Source organism: Spea bombifrons, chromosome 3, assembly GCF_027358695.1.
Source record: "Spea bombifrons isolate aSpeBom1 chromosome 3, aSpeBom1.2.pri, whole genome shotgun sequence".
Lineage (NCBI taxonomy): Eukaryota > Metazoa > Chordata > Amphibia > Anura > Pelobatidae > Spea > Spea bombifrons.
Genome location: NC_071089.1, coordinates 77231566 through 77258201, shown reverse-complemented (window position 1 = coordinate 77258201; position 26636 = coordinate 77231566). Strand labels below are relative to the sequence as shown.

General features: G+C 39.5%; 1 protein-coding gene across 1 annotated transcript in view; it reads left to right on the top strand.

Moving 5' to 3' along the window:
* The first annotated feature begins 4948 nt into the window (after positions 1–4948).
* LRRC1 (leucine rich repeat containing 1) overlaps positions 4949–26636 on the top strand; it is a 57800-nt gene continuing 36112 nt past the window's right edge. Inside the window, exon 1 of the mRNA XM_053458813.1 lies at positions 4949–5295. Within this exon, the coding sequence (XP_053314788.1) occupies positions 5137–5295 (159 nt within the window). The 5' untranslated portion in view covers positions 4949–5136. The remainder of the gene's footprint in view (positions 5296–26636) is intronic.

Genomic DNA, 26636 nt, shown 5'->3' with positions numbered 1-26636 from the left:
TAAATGGTTAGGCAGGCATTGGACACCTGAGCCTGGAAAGGGAGTCTGTGAGAAGTTTTTCCAGAGTGTGGCTTAGATGGTTTTGGGAGTAAAGTGTGGGAATTCAGGCTACTCAGCCAAGACTAGCAGGACTACAAAGAATATTGCAGCCACCTAAAATGGGAGCTTGGCTTTTCTTTGATTGTTTTGCGTTGGGATTTAAATATAATTTTGGCCAGGGATGTTGCTTAACCTTAGTTTCCTAAGGAATCAACCATAAAAGAGATTTTGCAAGAAACTACACTTTGATGGTGCAAGTGGTATAAGAACATGAACACCAGCACCCAATGCTCCTTGGCATGCACATGGAGAGGACAGGCGGCGTTGCCTCACTGAAGTCAGGAGGCAACGGCCAGAAAAATAGATGGTGAAAATAAGTGGTGATTCTACATGCTTTATGGTGTGATTGAGCAAGATCATTTAAATAGGTTATGCCACAGCTAGAACCATACAAGCTAGGATGCAGCAGAAAAGTAGCAGAAAAATCCAAGGTAAAAGTGAATAAAGACATCAACCCCCAAACATAAAGCTGAAACTGGAATTTTGAACAAATTAGAAAATAAGTACAAATAAAGAACTAAATGTAATTTGATTTGAATTCATAGTTCCTATAATACCGTAAATTGCTTGGAATGGACCCCACTGTGTTTCAATATCTATGAAAAACCTCTAAACTTGGCTGAACTCCCAGACATTTAGTTTAATAAATAACCAGGGTTTGCACAATAAAATAAATTTGCATATATTCAAACGTTCCAAATCTACCACACAATCAGGTGGCAACCTTTCCTATTTATAACATAAAACAAATCTATAACACGCTCAAGGAACTTGTGAAACAAAAATCCCAAATGGTCATACAATTGGAATTATGTTTCAATGCTGCCTTTAATGCTGAAGAAAACCATTCAGAGCCAGACTGCATCCCATCTGTATTTATGTATTTGTTTTCTGGCTATAATTTTGTGTTAAAAGTGCATTTTTTATTTTTCCAATCAATATGTAAATTCAAACAAGGTATGGTAAAAAAAGCTGTGAATTTAATTAGTCAGCACTTACAACTCTATTATTTTCTATGGTAATCTGGGTTTTTTTCGTAAAAAGATGAGAATATGTAATCAATTTTAACCAGCTTTAACAGCAGAAAAGAAACAAAACATTGCCTATTGAATTTGTATTGAGCACAGTTTTGGAGACTCCATCTCCAGAAATATACAGACATTTTAGAGAAATTTCAGTGGACAACTAAAATGGTGAATAAATTATAGGATAAAAATGATCAGTAAAGACTAAGGGAGTCAAGGGAGAGAAGAGAGAGGGAGTAAGGGGTATAGACACTTTCATCTAACAAGGGATTTAACAAAGTACCGGAGGGCAGTTTGTTTCAAAGGAGAAGAAGCTTAGGTGTAATGTAAGGATGGGTGGCAGATAATGAATAGCTTATGTAGAAGCCAGTTTCGAGACTTGATCTAACGGCTAAAGTGTGAGGGTAGAGTTATAAAAGGTTGTACTTGGTATATGGGAGTTCAGTTCTTTTCTTACAAAAAATGAAACAAAATAAGCATGACTAACCCTTTAATATATCTAAGAGATGGGTGGAATTGAATATTCATTTGTATTAAATTGCACATATGCATTTGGTTCAGTAGCACTTTAATCTGGCTATGCCTTTATTCCTATGCCTCGTTATTTAATAACTCCCAATTTAGTACGTCTCTTTAGTAAGGCTGGTCCTAGCATTTCTGGTGCTCTAGTCTAGACATCAAGAAGCAAGGGGGTGACCGCGTGGAACAGCGTGTGTATAATAAGTAAACATTATTGATTTTGTGTGCAAATCATCTATAGTAATTGTAGGTGCTTATTAGATTTATCTGTCTCAACAAATGCCATGTATTTGTTAATGGATTCATTTATACATTATGCGTTCTATAGCGTGCAACGCATGCAGTGTGAAATGCACACATTCTTTTGTACTTTACCTGTATACTGTACAATAGGTAAACATAAATGCAAAGCATGAAGGACTAAACCTAAAAGAAATCAATAAAATATTCTAACATATCTACACTTTACATAATAACATGTACATTTGAATATAAATAGAATCCCTCTAATTGTCTTACTTTTCTGCCTTTATCATGATTTGCTTCCACTGGTAAACACCAAGGAGGTGATTGTATGCCTTTGTCCCCAGTCTTCCACTTCTGGAGTGAAACCTTCCCCATGGGATAAGAGACCTCTGCCTTGGAAGAACGGGGGAGAGGTCAGAATAATGCAGACAGATTTATGGGGAAACAAAGGTACAGAAACGCAAATCTGTCTGCATTATTCTGGCCTCTTTGACTAGTTCTGCAAAGTGGTGGAGCCACCGGGAGAGCCTCTCTTTCATTCCTCCAATTGGGGTAGAGGATTGTCACCCTCCACAATGGTGCACTTAGTTACTAAATTAACCAATTAACCAAATTTTATTGATAATTGGGTTCAATTCCACTATACTCATCCAGGAGGTCACAAAAGAACCCAGACTAACATGTAAAGAATTGCAGGCCTCGAGTGCCTTGGCTAAGAAAGAGACTGTGCAAAATGTCATCCATTGCAGATTTATAAGGTGAACACCAATGCTGACCAAAAACAACACAAAGGCTGGTCTCACATTTGCCAAAATATATCTGGATGACCACCAAGACTTTTGAGATAATATTCTGAGTCCTGTTACATCAGCATAAAGCTAACACAGCATTCCACAATAAGAACATCCTACCAACGGTCAAACATGGTGGTGGTAATGTGGTATTCAGCAGGTGCTTTATGCTTCAGGTCATGGGTGACTTGTCATAATTGATGGAACCATGAATTCAGCTCTCTACCAGAAAATCCCGAAACAGAATGTCCGGCTATCAGTTTGTGACCTAAATCTCGAGCGCAGTTGGGATATGCAGCAGGGCAATCATCCGAGGCACACAAGCAAGTTCACCTCTCAATGGCTAGAGAAAAGAAAATGAAGGTTTTGGAGTGGCCTAGTCAAAGTCCTAACTCCAATTAGATTGAGATTATGCGACACGGCCTTAAGAAGTCACTTCATGTTAAAAAACTCTCCAACATGGCTGAATTAAAACAATTCTTCCAAGAAGAGTGGGTCAAAATGCCTCCACAGCGATGTAAAACGCTCACTGCTGGTAAACGCAAATGACTGATTGCAGTAGTTGCTGCCAAGGGTGGCACAGCCAGTTATTAGGTTTAGGGGGGGGCAATTATTTTTTTTCGTTTTGTGCTTACTCCTGTTGTCTTCACCTTATAATAAAATTAGTTGGGTGATCTGAAACATTTAAAGATAACACATAAGCTAAAATAGAAGAAATCAGGAAGGGGGCAAATCCTTTTTCACAGCACTTTACATGCGTCCCAAGAATATAGCCTCTTAGAAAACATGCCTATTCACACACGCATCTTTCTATATAGGTAATCTTAGTTGGGTTTAGTGGATAGCTCGATTAAAACACACACACTAGCGGAAAGGCTGAGATCATTATCGTTGGCCAGGGACTGAGATAATAAACACCCCCGGGCTGTGTCTCTTCTTAAACTGGATTAGATCCTGTATTTGTCTTGTTGTATTATATCAAACATCTGCTGGCATATCTGGAACCATATCAATAAAATTACAACATAGCAAAATCCAAGCCACCCATCTACATGGAGTAGGAGTCATTTTCTGCCGTAGTAGCCGGTGGCCCTTGGATTTTCACGTAGACATAAAAGTACAAGAGAAAAGTTTATTTCAAAAGAGGAGAAATGATAGTCACAATTTAAAACTAGAAGGTCAGAAGTTTAGATGTAACATAAGGACGTTTTTCTTTACCGAGAGGGTGGTAGATATGAGGAACACCCTCCCAGCAGAAGTGGTAGAGGCTAATACAGAGAGGACAGTATACATAACTAGGTTCTGCTTAACCTAAGGCCGGACCAAGAACTGATTAAGGTCTGAGTCTTACATCAGGAAAAATGGGCAGACTAGATGGTCCGAATGGCTCTTATCTGCCATCATAGCCTGTTTCTGGGACACTGTGTATTCTGGTAATTGTTAGTCAGATTTGGAACTGACGCATCAGCAAAGTCCACTCTCGCGGCTCTCAGTCAGATGCTGTTGGCTGCTGGTGATGGGAGTTGTAGGCTAACAAGTGTTGGTGAGTAGCATTGCCCTCAAGTTACTGCTGCTGCGGCCTGCTCCTTGTGCGTGTTGTAACCGAGGCTGTGCGGCAGTGATTGGAAGTTCCCTCCTCCCTGTCCTAAACTGCCCGGCAGGAGACCGGGGGCGTTGGAGCCTGGGGCGCTGATACCGGGGAGGGCCGGGAGGAAGGTGCCAGCCGACGTCAGCCACACTAGGAGGGAGAGAGGGCGCGGAGATGTACAGGAGCGATAATGGAGCGGGGGAGGAGTGCAGGCGGAGGCAAACACAGCGAAACATGTGTACAGGCCACACTAGGGAAAGGGGCGTGTCATACATCAGTGAGAGGCGTGAGCCGCTGAGTGACGATTCACCCCTTTCTAATTACCGGCCAGGCGGCGGGGGGGACACCAGCGGATCAAGTGAGCCAGTGCGAGGCGCTTTCCATGCATGTTCCCGGGACAGTAGGTGACACCCCCGAGGCGGCGAGGTCTGGCTTTTAGTTGTGTGGGCGGCAGAAGAGTGGCTGTGACCCGGAGTCAGAGGGTCACTGAACGCGCAGTAGAGGGGGCGCTTGTGGGTCACTTGACCTAGACCGTGAGCTGTATTGGGTCCATTGTGTCCACCAGGGGAGTTGGGTTACTGTTGTGCCCTGCGTGCTCAGCTCACTTTCTGACCTGTTCGCTCCCCCCATTGGGACCCTTACGGGAAGGTGCCGGGAGCCCGCTGGGACGAGGTGAGCCCGCTGGGACGAGGTGAGCCCGGAACCTGTGCCACATGTGAGAGTCCGGGACGAGTTGGGAGAACTCGGTTACCTGCTTAGGGGAGCTTCCTGGACTTCCCGGGGATCTGGTGACCCGCTTGGGGAGTGACCTGGGGCAGGTCTGCCGACAGCCACGGTGGGGTCCAAGCTGTTTGCACTGTTTCCGGGGATGTTTCATTGCATCCCCCTGTGGCGGTGTAACCGTCATGTGGAGTTTATGGATAAGAGGCACTGCTCCTTACTCGCTGTCCCGGAGGAGATCTACAGGTACAGCCGGAGTCTGGAGGAACTGCTGCTGGATGCTAACCAACTGAGGGAGCTGCCTAAGGTGAGCATTGGGGACCCTATGGGGGAACAGCTGGTCCCCAAACCGTGAGTTTAGCCACTTCTCAATCAAGCTATCCAAAGCTTACATGTATGACGCTGTCTCTCATTACATAATTATGTGTTAATTACTGCATGGATCAGATAACTTTCCTTCATCACCACATGCACATTACCTAGAAGTTTTCATGCAATGTATTCCTCTGGGTCTTGGCCTCTTAATAGAAAGGGCTAGATTGTGTTATAGGCCACAAACCAACTGCTAATGTAGCCATTGTGTTGTAAACACGGCCATTTAACTCTGAAGTTCTCCATCAGCTCCAAAGCATTCTTTTTTTTCTTGGTATTCTTTTGTTATTTTGAGACCCAAGTTTTAAAAGTATACCCTCTCCCCGTCAATATTAATATTAAATAAATCTGAATAGTAATTACATTTTTAATTAGAATTGTATAGATTGCAAATTACTTAGATACTGCCACAAGACTGTTATCCTCCCCCTTAGAGGGTAATAACTTCAATTAAAAGATCTGATTTCTTTAAGTCAACACTGATTTTTAAAAAAAAAGGAAAAATTAGGGATCTATTCCAGTAAGATGTTTCCCCATGTCACAAGGGCCAAAATGGTTCTTTATATGTAATGAGATGCCGCTCGCTTAAAGCTCCACGTCGTAGTAAATTAATGTGAAAGTTGCTATGGACTCCATTGTCAGGACGGGGCAATTTTCAGGTGTTTTCCAAAAGTCTGATAAAGATCAGCTGGCATGTGTGTCGTTTTACATAGATCTCTATTGGTAAATCCCTAGCTGTTGTTTAAATAATAAAGCTGAGCCTTAATTCCTACATAAACAGGTGCCATCACGTCATTGGGTTTCATAGATGGAGCCTGAGGTTTCTCACTTTGATAGATAACAAGGAAGTGTTAGTCTGGAGCTCGGCATGTGTTGTCTCCTGTCTTGTGGTGATGTTCCTGAATGAGGGGTATTCTTGTAATATATATTTACAGTTTCCTTCCTGGTGACTGTTGTCCTTCAGCTCGCCCATATATCGATTTGGTTTCTCAGGGCCTGCTGCTAAAGTCCAGGTAGCACAAGTCGGTTTAATGAATAACGATTGTTTGTGACCTTGAAGCCTTCCGTGTAAAATAATTGTTACCCTGCCTCTTGTGTGCTTGTACATGTCATATGTCACTTTGTTTTAACAGCTTGAGATCAGCACTACATCGAAATGCGTGTGTCTAAAAGGCATGTCTTGTTTATCTTCCTTAAAGAATGTGGGGGAGAGAAAAAAAAGTTGAGTTTGATCAGACTTTTGGATGTTCATTCCTGAGCCCTGGAAAGTTGACGTTGCTTTTAATTTGTTTATAATGAAACACATTTTCAGCATTGTGCTACAAGGGATGGTATGCTTTAAGGAATCTAGGCGTCTGATTATAACCCAAATAAGTGGTACAGAAGGCCCCACTCCTGCCAGCTCACATTCACACAGTTCCCCTTTCTTTTCTCTGGTGCTTAAAGGATTCAGTTGTTCTCAAACTACCTGTTTTTTTCCCTCGGAAAATCTCAGGTTGCTGTTTTAGTTTCTCAAATTACATGGTAGATCAAATGGATGTTGTACATTTTCAGTCTCATCAAATTGTGTTTATTGCAATCTATGCATAACACCCTGGTTTATTTGTGGTAGTGCATTACACAGGTGTGGCCTCGTAAACATGTTTAGTACTTTTTTTGTAACAGTTCAGCAAAAAGGACCCCCCCCCCATATCGTGCCTCCAGTGCTCACTTTGGACTTTGCTATGTCCATAAAGCGCCATTGGATCCGCAGTGATAGAAACATAGAAAGTGACGGCAGATAAGAAGTATTCGGCCTATCTATTCTGTGCTGAGGATTGGACTGCACGGTATGGACATGGGTAGCTCATGCACTGTTGTCATCTTATTCTTTCCTTTTGAACATTTTATTAACAGTGCCTGCATCTGGGTCACAAAACCGTTTAGGGGTTTGGACATTTGACGATGCTAGGCATGATGCATCTAATGCAGAGTTGTAACTAGGGCTCTTAGTGCAGGGTCAGAGTTCCGACCCCGTGCTGGCGTTACACCGGCTTCCACAAATAGATGGAGGTACGTACGTTGCCTCTGAGCTTCTCAAGTGTGCCCTGCACCTGGGACGACTGCGCTTCTTCTCCCGCAGAAGTTCTGGTCCTGTTCTAATGTTATGATTGGTAATAAAAGTGCCAAATTCATACAGCTCGTTTTAGTGATTGCACAGTTGTGTGTTACGTTGGAGATCTGTGCAATTTTAAGCACTGTGCCAAGTAAACTGAATGGGATGAACTTTTTAATAGCGAACGCTGTATAGTCAGTTTTTATTTGTGTAATAGGGGGCAAACCATTAATTTTCTCTGTACATCTTTTGTATTCTGTGTATGAAAATTCACTAAGCTCTATGATTCTGCAAATTTTCCTTAGACACCTTGGAGTAACATTACAAAGTTATGTTCAAATGTCGGTATCTTTTTGATATGTGAAAAGCGCAAGGAGCAAGTATAAACTGCTGACGTCTTGGGGTGAATGCCTTTCTGTAAGCATTAAGAGTGGGTTAATAGTTATGCCTGTTGCTGGAAAAGTAATGCGTCTGTTAAGCTCTTTGAACCTTGCTGTTCAGAACATCTGGCCTTCGCAGTAATCTATGCATTGACTAACTGCTTAATTCCCGTTAAGCTTGACCCATCCCAGTTACCTATAACCCCAACAGACTTACAGGTTATGTTGTTTATGGCTGTTTTTTGACAGATGTTCCTGGAAACATTAGGTGTGTTTACATTGTACAGTGGGGTTTGCTACTCTGCCAGTAAGTTCTATCATTTTTCCCCCCACGGCTAGCATGGAACTACCTTTGCTTAACTATTTTTTGTGGCCAGCGCTATTGTTTACTCAATATATAGCATTGAGGGCAGTACCACTAAACCATGTGATAAGAGACAGATATAGTTCACAAGCCTTAAAGAAATACTTCATTAAGCTAAGTGATGGAAAGTTAGTGAATATCCATTTTAAAGGACCCGTTTTGTGGCTGAGAAAGTCTGATGAACAAAACTTGCTTTGTTTGTGTCGGCTGAGAACCAGATTTTATGTAGCTTACAGAGTTCGCTGAAAGTAATTAAGAGATCACAATAAATTATTTACCAACGGGAAAAAAAACAAACCATTGACTCGCTGGAGCCATAGCCTCTGAGCTATAACTTCAACAATATTCTATAATGGTGAATAAGATCTCTGACACCTAAAGTACATAATATTGTAATAAATTATTCATAATCCTAAATCATTCCTTTAGATCAGTAGAAGTAGGAGCCAAAAACAGTCATGCTTTTTTTTTTTTTTTTTTTTTTTTTTTTAGTCTGAAAGAGCTACCCATAGAGATCAATATAAAATGATTCAAAAATCTGGGACCCTTGGCTTCTAGGATTTGTCAATCACATGTTTTTTTCTTCTTTTTGAGTGGCACAAGGATTACCCACTTCACGCTGTGTAAATAGTTTTGCAGAACACTCCTCATTAGTTACACAGATCCAGTCAGTTCTTGGAAACTTTCCTTTACAGGGACGTAAGTAATTATGGAAAATTTCAAGTAGCTTCTGTGACTTGAAAGGAAAAACAAGAACAGTACCTATTCCGTTTGTAATTAATTCCAGACAAAATGGACTAGAATTACTTGTTTCCATGCAGGGTACATGGACTTTAAAGTATACCTTCCTTCAGTAAGTCGCATGCTTTGTTAATGTGCCAAATAACCTAATGTGGTTCTTCCTGGCTCCCACCAGTAAAGCTCCCAAACCGTTTAGGTGGTTATTGTAGCATCAATAACGCATAGACTAGTCTTACTTTTTTTGTCTTATGGCGCATGAAGGTATTCTAACATATGCACATAATGTTTGGTAGTATGAGCCATGGCTTCCCAAACACTGGAGCGGCCTCTGGTCTAGTATGAGAAAAAAGTTAAAACCTTGAGTGGTTGGTTGGTCTCCTAATGAAGATAATGTACCCTCTCTAGGAATCCAATCATAGGATACTTTTAATTCTTGGAATTGTTCATTATGATCAAAGACACAATGCCCCACTAGTAATATTTAAAAACTGGCTCCAGGATTGTGCCAAGCTGTAATTTACTATGCACTAGGTAGTAGTTTGATGTTATGTCAATGCATTGCATTGGTCCTGGGAATTGAAATCACATATGCATGATTGGTGTTTAGACAAGAGGTGCGTTCTCTGAAATGTAAACAAACAGTCTAGTCCCCAAAATCTGTTTTCTGTGCCGTAATCAGAAATATAGTAATAATAGTAGAAACAGTTTTCAGATGATGCTACAATTCAAGCGCATACTACAAAATGTGAGTGCGTTGCTGTCCCTTGCGTAGGGAGACTGGTAGTTGGTGGTGTGGCAGTGTAGTCTCCAGCCTTGTGTCCTTTTCATATACATGTCTTCTCAGGAATGCTTAATGTTCACGTGACACACAAGTGAGCACAAAATGCTGTTCGTAATAAAAAAAAAAAAAATGATTGCTATTTATGTGTTAAAACATAAATATAACATTATTACTGAGGCTTTTTTTTTTTTTTTTTGCCTAGCACGATGGAGAACTAGTTTCTTGTTTTTTGTTCCTTAATAATAAAACAAACACAAAATGCATTAAAACAATTATTTTAATTTTTTCGTAGGAAGCTAGTGATGTTGTTAAATGTATATATTTATTTGATGTATTTTTTGTGTATTGTACATTTTCAAGTTAAGGGGATTGTGGGAGGCAGTAAGTTGGAAAAAAATGATATTGTAGTAGCATTGTTTTACCCATGGGTTTTTTTGTAGCAGGATAGTTGATGTGATGCGTAGGTTCAAATTTAATTTTTAACATGCAAGTGTCAGTGATATGTCTTGGTTATTAAGATCTTTGAAGCACTTAGTGTTACAGTATACATTGCATTATATAAACATAGTAATGTAATTTATAATATACAGTGGGTGTATAATGCACAGCTTACGTATCTTTCTCCCTCCTTTTTTTTTTTTTTCTCTCATTACTAAATTATATATATTTACACACTCCAAAGTTGGTGTACCTCAAGTAATCGGAGATATGTGGCATAACGTGGCCAGACTAGCATAGTGCCTCCCTTTTCCTTGCCCTCCTTCCAACAATCAGCAATTTAATACCTGGGCATCAATAATTTGTTAGGGAGGAATAATTGTGCAGATCTAAAGAAACTGGAAGTTAATATGGCTGTTCCACTGTTATATAAGTAAAGATGTTTTTTAAAACGCATATATTGACTGTGATCTGTAAACCTTCTATTACACAGAACATGAGGTTGGTTGTTGATGCTGTTACCTTTTGTTTGCTCTAGTACTGTTGCGTGTAAAATATATATATGTACATACATTTTATTCCTCTGATACTTCAATATAAATTAACGAGGAGGATGCGCAATCGTTAATTCTAGAATGCCAAAAAACATGCTGCTTAGTGTTCGTGTCCACGCAGGAAACAAATGTTTTTTTTAAAAAAAATTTTGAGTAAAATTAATTGAATTTGATAATAGAACTGACAGCTGAAGAGAACAAACGATGCTATTATGTCTTCTGTCATGTTGCGTTATAGAGTGTCAAGCATTTGGAGCTATTAAGGCACCGCAGAGATGAAGTGCATCCAGCATACTCCCAGTTCATTACAGCAAAGCGAGGCTTATTATGTTTTATTTTTTTCTGTAAGGAGCCAGCGCTGTAGGAGCTGACAGGCTTAGAGAAACATGACCTTTCTGATTTATTGAAAGAGGTAAAATTAGTCAAATAACGGTAGCAGTGCATACAGGCAGCTCCAAAAGTTTGCTTCTGAAAGTAAAATGTGCGTTCTTCCTTCACAACTTTTCTGGACGTCTAAATCAGCCATTTCTGGTAGCTTACGGCAATTAAAATTGTAAGGGAAAATAGAATTCAGAGTAATCTGACTGCTGTATTTAAGATTAGCAGAAATGTTAACAGAGGTAACTGACATAATTCGTTATAGAAGTACTTCTGTACTGTTAATTATGGTATATATATGTTGTGGCAGACAACCTAAATGTACCATATTGAAACAGTGGGTTACCCAAAAGGTGACCAAAAAGTGAGAATGCTTCCTACACAAAACATTGGAAGGGTTGCTGCAGCTCTGATGTGCCCAAATGTAAGAAAGAAGGGTTATGTTTAGTAAAAGAAGAGGACCAACCCTGAAAAATATCATGTGCAAGAAGTGAGCTGCCCATGCATCGTCCTAATGCATGGTCTCAATCAGTGAGAAATCACTATGAATTATATAGGGCCAACCAGGCTGCCTATTTGTCATGATGTAAAAAGCAAACAAACACAGTATTCAGCATTAAAAACCACTGACTTTAATGTCCTGTTCGTAGGTTACTTTGGTTATGCAGGCTCACAATCCGGTGGATGTTAGAGCTGTGGAACTCCATGCACTGCTGCCCCCCATGAATCCTAGAGCGTCATCAGCATTATTATTATTATTATTATTATATAGCGTCTTCATATTCTGCAGCACTGTATAATGTTTCATAACTGGGTTGCCAATCTGAATATCTTGGGGCGAGTCAGCAACTTAAAATGCGATATGGCAGCTCCCACCTATAAACCGGAAACAACAACAACGGTTGGATTTAAACTAATCCGCAGGTGAAAACAACAAAATGAGGACTGGGGAATGTGACAGTCTTCATTTAATCTAAACAGTCGGCTCATTACTTTGGAGCAGACTTGTCTGCGAAGCAGCTGCACAGTTTCTCAAATCAATTATGTAATGGCTTCATGGCGTTTTAAATAAGGGCAGCTGCCTCCCCCAGCCTTTCTGTACTATTATATATGCTATTCCTCTGTAAACAATAAACATCATTCCCCTGGCTTTTTAGTGAAGGATGTCTAAAAGGTAAATTGTAAGCATTTACAGTTCGTCTGTGTGGCCACTTCTCGTTCATTTTGTGTGCCTAAAGATAAACCGCTGCCAACGCAGGCATGTAATATAATGGAGATGACACGCACCGTTTCAGTACTACATCCATAAATCCAATCATTGTAACATCTGTGACAGGGCTGTCTCATCCAACTCGTAAAACCAATGTCCTTTTTTACTGTCATTATCCGTGCATGAGAAAAGTATAATTAAAATGATACAATTTATTGGCTAACAGAGTTCAATTGCAAGCTTTCAAGACCAAGTTGTTGGCTCCCTTCCCCAGGCATTAATGAAGCTAAAACACTATCCGTGCATGTCAGTGATGTCATGCTCATTGTGACTCTTAAGATGATGGGGTTTTTGTTTTGTTTTTTCTTCTTGGAGTTGAAGTAAACACTCCAGCTCATTCTGGCTGAAAACAGGAAGTTTTTGTGTCTAAAATTCAAAAATGTAAATAAAATCTCCTTGGCAGACCGAACAAACTTTTACTCGTCATCCCGTGTACGCATTTCAGAAACTTTGATGTATAAAATGTAGCTTTGATTAAACTTAATCAAGGGTTTCAGAGTTGTGCTTGTGCAAGAAGAAGTGGATGCACTTTGACCCCCAAGATTGCTCAAAATCTTTGTATACATGACCCTCAATCAGAATGATGTGCTCCTGGATGGAAGCTCTGTTAAATTGATTACAGCTTAGCTGCCCTAGATAGATCAAATCACGTTTCCTTCTCCGCTGCTGTGGTGAAGCGTAGATAGAAGTAATAGAAGTGATCAGAGATTAACGGATCTCTTCTCAATCTTTGTATCCATCTAGGTGTGTGTATGATATATACACACAAAATCTCATTACAAAATTCACTTGAATCCACTTGAATCCATACGGGCATGACTAAAAACTGAATTTAGATTCCAATGTATTTTAAGGATACAAACCCATGCATTAGGTAAAGAGGCCCCACTCCCAAGCGTACAACGCTACTAGTGGTGACCACAAAAGCCTTAATTGGTAGACCAGTGGTTAACATGGTCTTCCTGGCAGCTTAGGTTTTTAATGTCTGAATTTGGGATCCCTAATGTCTTCTCTGACATAGCTAAGCAAATATGATGTGCAGACCTTGGGTATGATTAAAGGCACACTTCAGCCATCATAAGCACTTTACTCCTAATGAGAACTGTTTCTCTTTTGAACTCCCTTAAGTGAAAAGTCCCATCTGTCTATCCAAAGAGCCCATGCAACTTTATAAATTGATATGGCATTTTGATATGAAACGTGCTTTTTAACACAGGCCAGCCTGCAGGCGGTAAACTGTCTAGGTCACCGGTATGCTATGGCTGGCTGTTCTATTAGACTTAAACGTTCTTGGGCAGTAAGATTTTTGGACAGGGACATTTACACTTAACTTCGCTAACAGATTTAGTAGACGCAAATGTGATGTCGGGAAAATCTACACCTGACTTGGCTGTTGTGAGTGAGAGGGGGAATCGATTAAAGCTCCACTAAGGTGAGACTCTTACGATTGGGAGCTGCGTGATGTTTTTGAACAGGTGTTTGACGGAAGACCACACCTTCGGATTTCTTTACACACGAAGCACGTACCTTGAGCTTCAAAACGAAACATGACTGTTCCTTTAATCTGTATGAGAATGCTGCCCTGCCCTCCCTGCCTTTTTTGTTTCGTTTTCTTTTTTTTTTGCAACTAAATAGTGGGGAAAAGGGTATTTTCAGGTATTTTGTTGATGTTTGTTCATAAATATTGTATGTTCGTAAGAAAGTGAGTTATGGCGCAGACATACATTTGGAAACGCATGTCAAAAGCCGGTGCAGATGCTAGACTGAATTTACTGTTTTTTTTGCAGTGCAAATAATTGTACTCTCGTTGATCATATAATTGCTAAAAGTCTGAATTTTAACATAAAAATTGTTTAATTACTGGATTGCTCCACATACAATTTACTTATTCTTTGCAAAATAAAGCAAATTTCTAGATTCTGGAAACCGTTAGTGTTTTAAAATTACAAGCTGAATAATGGTGTAGAGTAGGAGAAAAATAGCTGACGATGCAGCTGAGATGATAGGCCAATTATTTACACCAAATAGGCCTAAAAGATTCATGGCAACAGGAAAAAGTAAAATTCTCTGGTCCTTTTATGGAGGTTTGTTTTTGTGGGTGAATATAAACTACTAGCTAAGATTTGGGTCACATAGATATTTTATTTTCCATGAAAGCAGCTGACTGCTAGCATAATTTAAAAAAAGGGGTTTCTAACGAGCAATTAGCTCTTTAAACCTGGATCAGCACATAGGAGTGATGGTTGCTGATGAAGAGCCTTAGTATGCCTATGAAGATATTCCATAAAAAATCAGCCTTACATTAGGTAAGGAGGGCCCTGCTCGCAAGCTTACAATCTACAGACGTGTTTGTATATCCCTGTGCTCACTAGATGATGACCCCAATGACTGCATATTTTTCAGTGAGAATAGACACAGGATGTTTGATGGGCTATAGTGATTCACAAATGTTCTATTTTTTTGTTTTTAAATGTGAGTGCCAAACACTTATCTACCTTTTCCAGTTGCTGGTTCTTCCCTCTTGAAAATAAACATGTTTTACTGTTGGGCAACGGCAGGGTTGGGCTTTTTTTTATTTTGTATTTTTTTGCTACCCCTCGGCATATTACATATGCTTTAACCCCTTAAGGACCGGGCTCATATTTCGTTTTGTACCCTGTGGGACCGAAGCTGTTTTGACACTTTTGTGGTGCTTGTGTTCAGCTGTAATTTTCTCCTCACCCATTTAGTGTACCCACATAAGTTATATATTGTTTTTTTTCAGGGCTTTCTTCAGATACCATTATTTTGATCGTATCATCTTATTTACTATAAAAAAAATTAAAAAAAATGGTGAAAAATTGAAAAAAAAACACATTTTATGACTTTTATTTGAAAAATCTTTTACTCACCTAAAAAAGCAAGTAAAAAAACTAGCTAAATAGATTCTACTACTTGTCCTGAGTTTAGAAATACCCAATGTTTTTATGTTTTTTTGCTGTTTTTTGTAAGTTATAGGGCAATAAGTACAAGCAGCGTTTTATGATTTCCAAATCTTTTTTAACAAATCTGGTCAGTCTGCCTCCATCTCCTCTTTGGAATATCTTTGAAGCCGGTTAACTCAATTTAACCCATTCAAACCATATATTTTTGAAAACTAGACACCCCAGGGTATTCCAAATGCTGTTATTTTAACCCTTTCCATGCACCAATTAGGCTAGATTTCCACTTGGTTTTTTTTTGCTAAAAACGCCCATAAAAACGCCAATAGCGCCACCTGGCGTTTTTTTAGTGAAAAACGCCTGCAGCCAGATGTTAGCTGTTCTTCAATAGGAAATCGCAAAATGCCATTTACACTTGACGTTTTTCTGTTCGGCGTTTTTTCAGTCCTCTTTGGCGTTTTTCTGCTTTTTTGGGCTCTGTGGCAGTTTTTCAAAATCGCAGCATGTTGACACTCTGGCGTTTTTTGCAAGAAATCTTGGCGTTTTTCTCCAATAGAAGTCTATGGGAGAGAAAAATCGCCATGAAAAAGCCATGTGGGTTTATTGCCTTGGCGTTTTTTATGGCGTTTTTTCCACAGTTACAATGCAGAGGATGGACCCAGTATCTGTGTGTCCTACGAGAAATAGGCTGAAAACAAACAGTTTCACACAAAACAAAGTCCTGGACTGGTTCATATTGAATTTTACACCATTTGGAACAAACATGCCATTACAAACAAACATACCCGACGCATCAACTGGATCCTGCGTGCCAAAAGCAACAGCAAACAATTTGCACCATCATTTGGGGCCAATCTTCCCAGAGGAGCAGACATTCGAAATAAAGCATGCCTTACAAACCACAGAAAAGAGACAAAAGGGTCTACCAAGTAAATGACATCAGGAGAGGGCAGATACCTGCCATTTATCCTAATCCCTTTTAGCTGGGTGAAACTTCTAACTTGTAAAGGCTGGAAAAACTGAATAAGGTCAAAAAAAGCAATTTCCACAGAAAGGCTAAAACGCCAGAAAAAACTGCAGAAAAAACGCCAAAACGCAGGTAAATGCAGTGGCAGTTTTCTTGGCAGTTTTCCTGGCGTTTTTCATCAAGAAAAAAACGCCGGACAAAAACCCAAGTGGAAACCTAGCCTTATAGTAATAGTAATTTTTTTTATTTTTTTTTCACACAAATTGTACTTTAGTTATAGATATACAGGTCCTGGTATATGTCACTGTCCAACAACACCCCAATATGTGTTCAGGAACATCTCCTGAGTACAGCGATACCCGACATGCATGGGTTTGTCAGATTGTTTGGCTGGTAAAAGGCTACTTTTGGGGCATGCGTAATCCAGGTGGTTATTTGGTTATTCTGCCTCCATCTCCTCTTTGGAATATCTTTGAAGTGGGTTAACTCAATTTAACCCATTCAAACCATATATTTTTGAAAACTAGACACCCCAGGGTATTCCAAATGCTGTTATTTTAACCCTTTCCATGCACCAATTATAGAACTACACTTTGTCAAACTTTGTAATAGTAATTTTTTTTATTTTTTTTTTCACACAAATTGTACTTTAGTTATAGATATACAGGTTCTGGTATATGTCACTGTCAAACAACACCCCAATATGTGTTCAGGAACATCTCCTGAGTGCAGTGATACCCGACATGCATGGATTTGTCGTGTTGTTTCAGATTTAAAATGCCACATTTGGGAAGTGCGCTTTTTTTCCTCCATTTTGGTCAGTCTGTACCTATGCCCTATCTTTGAGCTCGGCCACTCCAATTTACCCCATCAGCCATTTTTTTTTTTATATATTAGACACCCCTTGGGTATTTGAAGTGCTTTTATTTTAACTCTTTGTTAAGATTTTTGAGAAATTTTAGCACTTGCTCAAAATAATAAACTTTATTTTTTTATTTTATTTTTTTAATACTTTTTTATATTTTTTTTAGACATTTTGCTGGTACTGGATGGTTCATCTAGTGACATCACTGCATAATTATTTTTAAATGTTAGCGCACTTTTTTTTTATTTTTTTTTTCCATTTTTTATTATTTATTACACCCTGCATGGTATAGAAATCTCTCCTTGTGGGCAATAACCTGCAAACCAGTGTTCTTTGAAAATTAATTTGTGGTAGAGCACCAGAGTTGAGATTGAAGGAACCCTCTGCTAGAACCTCCTGGCTCAAGAAGACCAGATTACTTTTGTTCTAATTGAGCCACCTAGTGGACTGCTTTTAGTCTGGATTTTTTGGGCAGCCTTGGCTTAGGGAAGCCACAGGTATTGAAGATGGCACCCTCTTTTTCCATTCCTATTCTTCCCATTCTATTTTTTTTCCAATGTACTCTATTTCTTAAATCTAGAGTCTGTGTAGCTTGGATTCCTTTTTTTGTAGTTTAATTTTCTTTCACTAATGTGAAACTAGGCATAAATCCAAATTTTACATACCTTTCATAGTAGCAATTTACAATATAAACATATTCACGGATCATTTGTCTAACATTAAGATGCATGAGTATCTTTTCGGTCACCTGGAGGCAGTAAACAAGGCAACATTACAATAGAAAATGCTAATTTGTGCTTTGTCATCTAGTTTAAGTAATAAGGAAGGAACTACCATCTCCTGCGCAGAAGAACTGATGATCCTTTATGGTGTTTGGCTCATTTAAACATTATTACAATGCTATATCCAGCTGTCACGGAGCCTAATGGCTGTGTACTGTAGCTAACTAGATGGCTTTCAATTAAATGTGCTGTTCTGTGTCATTTGTGCTTGCTTTGCCACCGAACCAAAGTCCTAGTTGCATTTGAAGAGAAAATAAATATAATTGTTTTATATGACCTTTCTTTTCCAAGCCTGTGTCTGGATTGTAACCTGAAGTGTAATGGGAGCATGTCATAGGAGTTGGCTAATGGCCAAGAAGCCGTGGAAGCGAAATGTGTACATAGTTCTTGCCTGTCCTAGAGACCACAGGAGTAAGGCGCTCGCCTTACCGTAGTGCATTGATCATATATTGTGTAATAGCTTATTGGCAGCTCTAATGTCCTGATTATTTGATCCTGAAAAGTCCAGCCGAGGTGTCTTATTTGTGACGATGGTAACATTACATTTAAACGCCTGTTAATTGCCAAACCCTTTATAGTTAAGTTATTTAAGTAAACCCATACAATTGTATTTACAGACTGATATATTTATTCTAGATATTTCTGCTTGTGGGGGCATCCATCTTTATTTCTTGACACACATTTCACATTTGTTTTTTCATCCCTCACTAGGGAAAAATGCCCTATCCAGAAAATTAACTTACTAGCCCAGCTAGTTGGGTGCAGGAGATCTCCCTGCGTGTTGTGATGCTCTTATTTTCATGTTTCACAAGCACTCGCATTGATTTCAATAGAAGTGATTTTCTGACACTGGTTGCTTTAAGCAGCCAATCATTGGCACAGAATTTCAGACCATGAAGGAGTGGAGCTGCTGCAACCTCTAGGTCAGTTAATTGCTTTCTGCTTACTTTCATTAAATGGTCTCTAAGAACATTCTCTTATCACTGTGCAGCCATTTCAACCAAATGAGATTGGAAGCATGTTTTGGGATAGTCATGGAATACGGAAACTGGTGGATTCATTTGAATACCTAAATGCATATTGTGACGATGCCCATCTCCTGTCGTGTCCGCTTTTTTTTTTTTTTTTTACATTGCATAGTACTGTATTTTTATCATGTTGCTTGGTAGAACTGATAAACACCCATACACTCAGCAAAAGTGCTCCTTTAGAATTCGATGTGTGACTTTGGTTCACAATTATCAGTATTTTTCTCTTTTAGTTACCATGGTAACTACATCAATGCAGACAGCCTAGGTAACTTTTTTAAAATATAGAATGCTTTGTGCCTTGATTATAAAGCACCCTTGAGAACCTCTCAAACAGTATCATAATTAAATGTATATTTGATGTATAATTTCCTTAAATATTTGATTTATGTGAAAGCTGAGTCATTGAGGAATTTAATTCCCAAATATTTCAAAGCACTTCCAACTCCCTGACTTGTTTCATGTATAATGTGCGCTTAACCATACGCCTGTGATTAAGTGTATTGTGCACGTTTGGCATATGGGGCTTGATATAGCGGTATGCCTTAATTGAATTGTACCCGAGTAGCCTACCTAGAAGACGTTGCTTGCCATCTCTTTTTCAGATTATCGCAATGGTGTTCAATGAGGTGGAGGTCAGCTCTCTGTGCTGAAGCATAGCATTGTCCAAAATGTCTTGGTATGCTAAAGCATTAAGATTTTTCTATTAATATTGTTTAATTTTTCTGTCCGATTCTGGTGTTACTTTTATTAGGTGTGGTTAACCAAAATTGGGGAAAAAAACCCTATATATATATATATATATATATATATATATATATATATATATTAATTGCTAACAGCAATCACACTCCTATCATGCCCAGGCAGCCAGTACATGCTGGAACCTGGGCATGGTAGAAGTGAGTTTACAGCCTCCCTATCCCATGCTGTCCCCCCACACACTTACACATCCATGCTATCACACACACTCATTCACAAACATTCACTCTCGCTAAATGTCTTCCTATCTTTCCTGTCACTGTCACTTTCCCTGCTACAGCTCCTTTTCCCCCTCCTTTTCGTTCTTCCTCTTGGCTCTTCTTCTTCTGTGTCCTGTCCTTCCGGTGCAGTGAGCGCAGTAGACATTATTAGGGCTGCAACTAACGATTATTTTAATAATCGATTAATCGGCCGATTATTTTTTCGATTAATCGGATAAAAAAATATTTAATAATTTAATGAAATGCCCTGCACCCACCCACACTCTTCCCACCCGGCAATCATATTCTCTCTCTCTCTCTCTCTCTCTCTCTCTCTCTCTCTCTCTCTCTCTCTCTCTCTCTCTCTCTCTCTCTCTCTCTCTCTCTCTCTCTCTCTCTCTCTCTCTCTCTCTCTCTCTCTCTCTCTCTCTCTCTCTCTCTCTCTCTCTCTCTCTCTCTCTCTCTCTCTCTCTCTATCGTTCCACTTACAACGTTCAACCGCAAAACTTTATTCAAATCTTCATCGTTCACAGCGCGTCACATCCGTCATTACGTAACTTCAAGCAGACGGACACTACAGAGCTCTGCAGCAGAAACGGGGGAACGCTGGCAGAGGTAAGTGAAAGCCGAGCGCTACACCGACTAATCGATAACGGAAATCGTCGACAACGATTCCCGTTATCGATTATTATCGATTTTATCGATTCGTTGTTTCAGGTCTAGACATTATTGTCATTCTCTGGAGGGGTGCCGGCATGGTGGCACCTGGTGCTAGATACACTACTGCCTGTGTTCCAATGGTACGTTGTGTTCACTAGTGCAAGTTTAAGTTTACAAGGCTAATCATTAGAAACTACTTTTTTGTTATGTTATGTTACACAATTAGATATGTCCTTGTTGTCTATGAAAACTGCTAAGTGACCCCAAATGTTTGAATGGTAGCTTGCATACATTTTCAATGGCACTAAGCTTTTTTTGCCAAAAATACATTTTTTTTAAGTATTTTCTGTGTGATTTGCACTTGACATCAAACTTTTAGTTTTCAAGAATCACAAAAGCGAGTGTATAGAAGCACTTAGCTTTAGTGTTTTCATTTCCCTGGCTAGGTCTTGGTTCATTAACTCTTTTAAAGTAAGAATTGATATATGTTTGTATAATGTAACAGTCAGACAGGCAAATATAGTAGTCAATTTAGTATTTTGGTTGGAGAGACAAGGCAATAGAATTTAACAGACTACAAATGTACTATAATGTATAGTAGTATTTCTTTATGCTAATAGAACCATGACAGCTGGGCACTCTTCATCTGTTAAGGGAAGTGATGCGGATGAATTGAGGAATTTTGCATTATAATGTGAAAGGTATAAACATTACAGCCATTGGGGTCTATTCACTTAAGTGCCCTTCCCATAGAAGAAGATCTGTGGTTTCCCCTTGATATGCATAATGCCATCAGGAAGTGAAAATGTTCAACTCGTCTGCAAAACCTCCCATTAAGTGAATAGGTCCCATTATGATAATGATAACAAGTTAGATAACAATATGAACTGAAAGGGAGAATGCTTGTACACTCATGCCTTCTTGAGAAAACAATAGTGTAAACGAGACACAGGACAAGCTTCTGCTTAAGATTTCCAACTCCTATGTCCTATGTATATATTATATTATATATTATAGGTTATAGTGCAGTGCACTCAATTAATCTATGTAGTGTATTAAAATCTGGACAAATCTGAATGTTCAAGTCTAACAAAATTTTCCAATTTTCTTAATTCTTACAAATGTCCAACAAAACAAATGTAAACGAAGCAGTGAGATACGCAATTTTGTTTGCGTTTTTGTTGGGGTTTTTACCCTCACTTTTTTCGCTCTTGCTCTCTGTGACTCCACTCCTTTTGGTGGAAATACTCCTGGAGGCCAGAATAATGAAGACAGATTCGCAAAGAAAGTGAAACGCTATCTTCATTATCTAGGAAACAAACGGGCCAAAAATGAAACAAAAAAATTGCCCATTTGCCCAAGTCTATAATTATTACATTCAGATAAGATAAAATTATTTAGTAGTACTAGCCTTAGAGAAAATAAAATCTTTAAATAAAGTTGATACCTTTTCATTGGACCAACATGGAAAAAGATGTAACCTTACATAAGTGTTCAGGGCATCAGTGGTCGCTTGTTCAAAATCCACCTTACCTTTGAGGTCCTGAAAGCGTGTATAACTTTTTTTGTATATTGGTCCAATGAAAAGAATTGACTTCAGTTTAAGGCTCCAAACACAATCTGTTAGACAACTACCTTGTATACAATCCAGCAGACAATTTATGCTTTCACAATAAGTTTTTGCTTTATTGATTTTAGTTATGCCTAATATTAAACTCAAGTACCCCTAAAACAACTTCACTTTGGAAATCAAAAAGCATACTATATTGCCCTTTAAGTTTCAGATTTTGGAACTTGTACTGATATATACCGTATTTGCTCGATTATAAGACAAGGTTTTTTTCAGAGCAAATGCTCTGAAAAATACCCCTCGTCTTCTAATCGGGGTCGTCTTCTAATCAGACCTCAAATAGAGGTCTGATTGGGAGACTAAGATCCAGATCCCCTGCACCGCTGCAGGGGACCTGGATCCTCCTGTCTCACCCCCCCCATCATACACACACTTACCGGTGCTTCCTGCTGTGTTGCCGGGGCAGCGGGTTGACGTCTACGTGATTCGCGTAGACAACGTCCGCTGCAGCCGGAAGGAGGTGTGGCTAGCATGGGGGTTGTCTGCGTCCGTCGCGTAGACCTTCCCCGACTGTCAGCCGGGGAAAGTATACGCGACGGACGCATACAAACCCCCGCTGCCAACTCCACCTCCTTCTGGCTGCAGCGGAAGGCGACGTCAACCCGCTGCCCCGGCTGGAAGCACCGGTAAGAGAGGGGAGAGAGAGAGAGTGTGTGTGTGTTAGTTAAATGGGGGTATAGGGTGTGTGTGTGTTAGATGGGGGCATAGGGCATTTCTGGAGTGGCGTTAAGGGGGCATTTAATAGAGCACTCTGCCTCCTGAAATGCCTTATACCTCCCTATAATGGCACTCTGCCCCATAATATGCCTTTTAACCCCCTAAATGCCAGAGTGGCATATAGGAGTATAAAGCATTTCTGGAGGCAGTGCTCGATACAATGCCTTTTAACTCCCTTAATGCCACTCTGCCTCCTGAAATGCCTTATACCTCCCTATATGCCACTCTGCCCCATAATATGCATTTTAACCCCCTAAATGCCAGAATGGGATATAGGGGTATAAGGCATTTCTGGAGGCAGAGTGGCACATAGGGGGTCAAAAGGCATACCATGGGGCACAGTGGCATATAGAGGGTTAAAAGGCATATCATGGGCCACAGTGCCATATTGGAGTGGCAAGCCTGGGGGCAGATGTGCGTAACTGGGGGACAGGTTGGAAAATACAAGAAATAAAAACAAAAAAAATATTTTTCTCAATCATAGCTTTTATTAAAAAAAAATAGTTTACATGAATTAACATTTACTGGTAAAACTTTTTTCCTTTTGGGTTGTCTTATATTCAGGCTTTTTCTTTTTTTCCTAAGTTAATATTCAGATTTTGGGGGGTCGTCTTATAATCAGGGTCATCTTATAATCGAGCAAATACGGTACATGCTGATGAATATGTAGAAACAAATCAATGGCAGTTCAGAACAAATCGGCCCACTCTTTCCTTTTGTATATAAATACCTGCGCTTTGCCCATCACCAGCTGCACCGAGAATCAATGTGCCTCCTCTTTCACAAAAGTACAGAGAAAAAACTAAAAAAATAGTGAGTTGTGCTCTTATGCAGACCATTACTTATCAGAGGTAAAAATATTTAGTTATGTTACTTGTAAGTACTAATTAGGGGTTTCAGGTGTGGTTTAATGATGTCCAAGCATCCCAGGGATTACTTTTATCACTGGTACACCAGACTAGGGTATAGATTCTGCTTCTCAGTGAATAAAGTGATTGTTACCAGCTTTCCCTCTATCAAGTAGTGAAATTTGTGAGGCTTTGTATCTCACCAAGACGTAGCTGGTTTCCTATTACACTTGGTGAATTAGAAAACGCAGCTTGTCTTAACCCCTTCGCGACCTTTGCCGGTTCAGGACCGTCATGACGAGAAGGTCACTAAATGACCTTTGACGGTCCTGAACCGTCAAAAAGTTAAATAAGCTTAGAAAGTGATCAAGGATCACTTTCTTCGCTTAAACGGCCTTGCTGCAATGCCTCGATGTCGAGGCATTCAGCAAGGCCGAGATCGGCATCGGGGGCCATCTCTGGCCCCTCCCCGGGGCGTCAACAGCCGCCATACATTGTATGGCGGCGGACGCCCGTTTTAAAAGCGTTTAGGAGGCGATCAGCGATCGCCTCCTAAACTTAAATGGTGTCGCTGGAATGCCTCGATCAGGAGGCATCCAGCGACACCAAACACTTACCTTTAGGTGGGCTGTGACCGCTCCGGAGAGCGGTCACAGCCGCAGCTGCCGGTGATCTTCGCCATCAAGTAAGATGGCCGCCGCTCTGTAGAAAAAACAAACAAGAAAAAGTTTGCTAGATGGTCTCCAGACCCTCTAGAGAACTGGCTCCACTTGCTGGTTGAATACAGGTACTGCATTCAACCATGCAAGTCAATGGAGCCCAGCTTTCTAATCACTATGTGATTAGTAAAATATTCAAAAAAAAAATAAAAAAAAAAAAATGTGCTAACATTTAAAAATAATTATGCAGTGATGTCACTAGATGAACCATCCAGTACCAGCAAAATGTGTAAAAAAAATATAAAAAAAGTATTAAAAAAATAAAAAAAATTAAAAAATAAAGTTTATTATTTTGAGCAAGTGCTAAAATTTCTCAAAAATCTCAAAGAGTTAAAATAAAAGCACTTCAAATACCCAAGGGGTGTCTAATATATAAAAAAATGGCTGATGGGGTAAATTGGAGTGGCCTAGCTCACAGATAGGGCATAGGTACAGACTGACCAAAATGGAGAAAAAAAGCGCACTTCCCAAATGTGGCATTTTAAATCTGAAACAACCCGACAAACCCATGCATGTCGGGTATCACTGCACTCAGGAGATGTTCCTGAACACATATTGGGGGGTTGTTTGACAGTGACATATACCAGAACCTGTATATCTGTAACTAAAGTACAATTTGTGTGGAAAAAAAAATTACTATTACAAAGTTTGACAAAGTGTAGTTGTATAATTGGTGCATGGAAAGGGTTAAAATAACAGCATTCTGAATACCCTGGGGTGTCTAGTTTTCCAAAATATATGGTTTGAATGGGTTAAATTGAGTTAACCGGCTTCAAAGATATTCCAAAGAGGAGATGGAGGCAGAATGACCAAATGACCACCTGAATTACGCATGCCCCAAAAGTAGCCTTTTACCAGCCAAACAATCTGACAAACCCATGCATGTGGGGTATCGCTGTACTCAGGAGATGTTCCTGAACACACATTGGGGTGTTGTTTGATAGTGACATATACCAGAACCTGTATATCTATAACTAAAGTACAATTTGTGTGGAAAAAAAATAAAAAAAATTACTATTACAAAGTTTGACAAAGTGTAGTTGTATAATTGGTGCATGGAAAGGGTTAAAATAACAGCATTTGGAATACCCTGGGGTGTCTAGTTTTCAAAAATATATGGTTTTAATGGGTTAAATTGAGTTAACCGGCTTCAAAGATGTTCCAAAGAGGAGATGTAGGCAGACTGACCAGATTTGTTAAAAAAGATTTGGAAATCATAAAACGCTGCTTGTACTTATTGCCCTATAACGTACAAAAAACAGCAAAAAAACATAAAAACATTGGGTATCTCTAAACTCAGGACAAGTAGTAGAATCTATTTAGCTAGTTTTTTTACTTGCTTTTTTAGGTGAGTAAAAGATTTTTCAAATAAAAGTCATAAAATGTCTTTTTTTTCAATTTTTCACCATGTTTTTTTTATTTTTTTTATAGTAAATAAGATGATACGATCAAAATAATGGTATCTGAAGAAAGCCCATCTTGTCCTGAAAAAAACAATATATAACTTATGTGGGTACACTAAATGGGTGAGGAGAAAATTACACCTGAACACAAGCACCACAAAAGTGTCAAAACAGCCTCGGTCCCACAGGGTAGAAAACGAAAAATGAGCCCGGTCCTTAAGGGGTTAACCTGTATTGTATGTGTCCTCCTGATGCCAAACCCAAGGACATCCTCACAAATGCTCCCACTCCCATCATGCCATTTCAGTCACAAATTTCCATGTATGTAGCATTTTTTTTAAACTGGAGATTATTGTTGCTTTGTTATATCTGGTGGTTTTACAGTTCTCTCTATAAACAGCTGCATGAAATCATTGTGTTCAGACATGTTCACATTACTAATACTGTTGACAGCATAGCGTTGTCCAAAATGTTTTGGTATGTCCCCTTCAGCATACCAAGATGTTTTTGACAATGCTATGCTTCCAATTTTGTGGGAACAGTTTGGGAGAAGTCCCTTTTCTATTTCAGCATGACTGTACCCCAGTACACAAAGCAAGAGCCATAAAGACATGGTTGGATGAGTTTTAGTGTGGAAGAACTTGACTTACCCGTACTGAGCCCTGACCTCAACCCCATCAAACTCGTTTGGGATGAACTGGAACAGAGATTGTGAGCCAGGCCTTCTCCAACATCAGTGCCTGACCTCACAAATACCGTATTTGCTCTGAAAA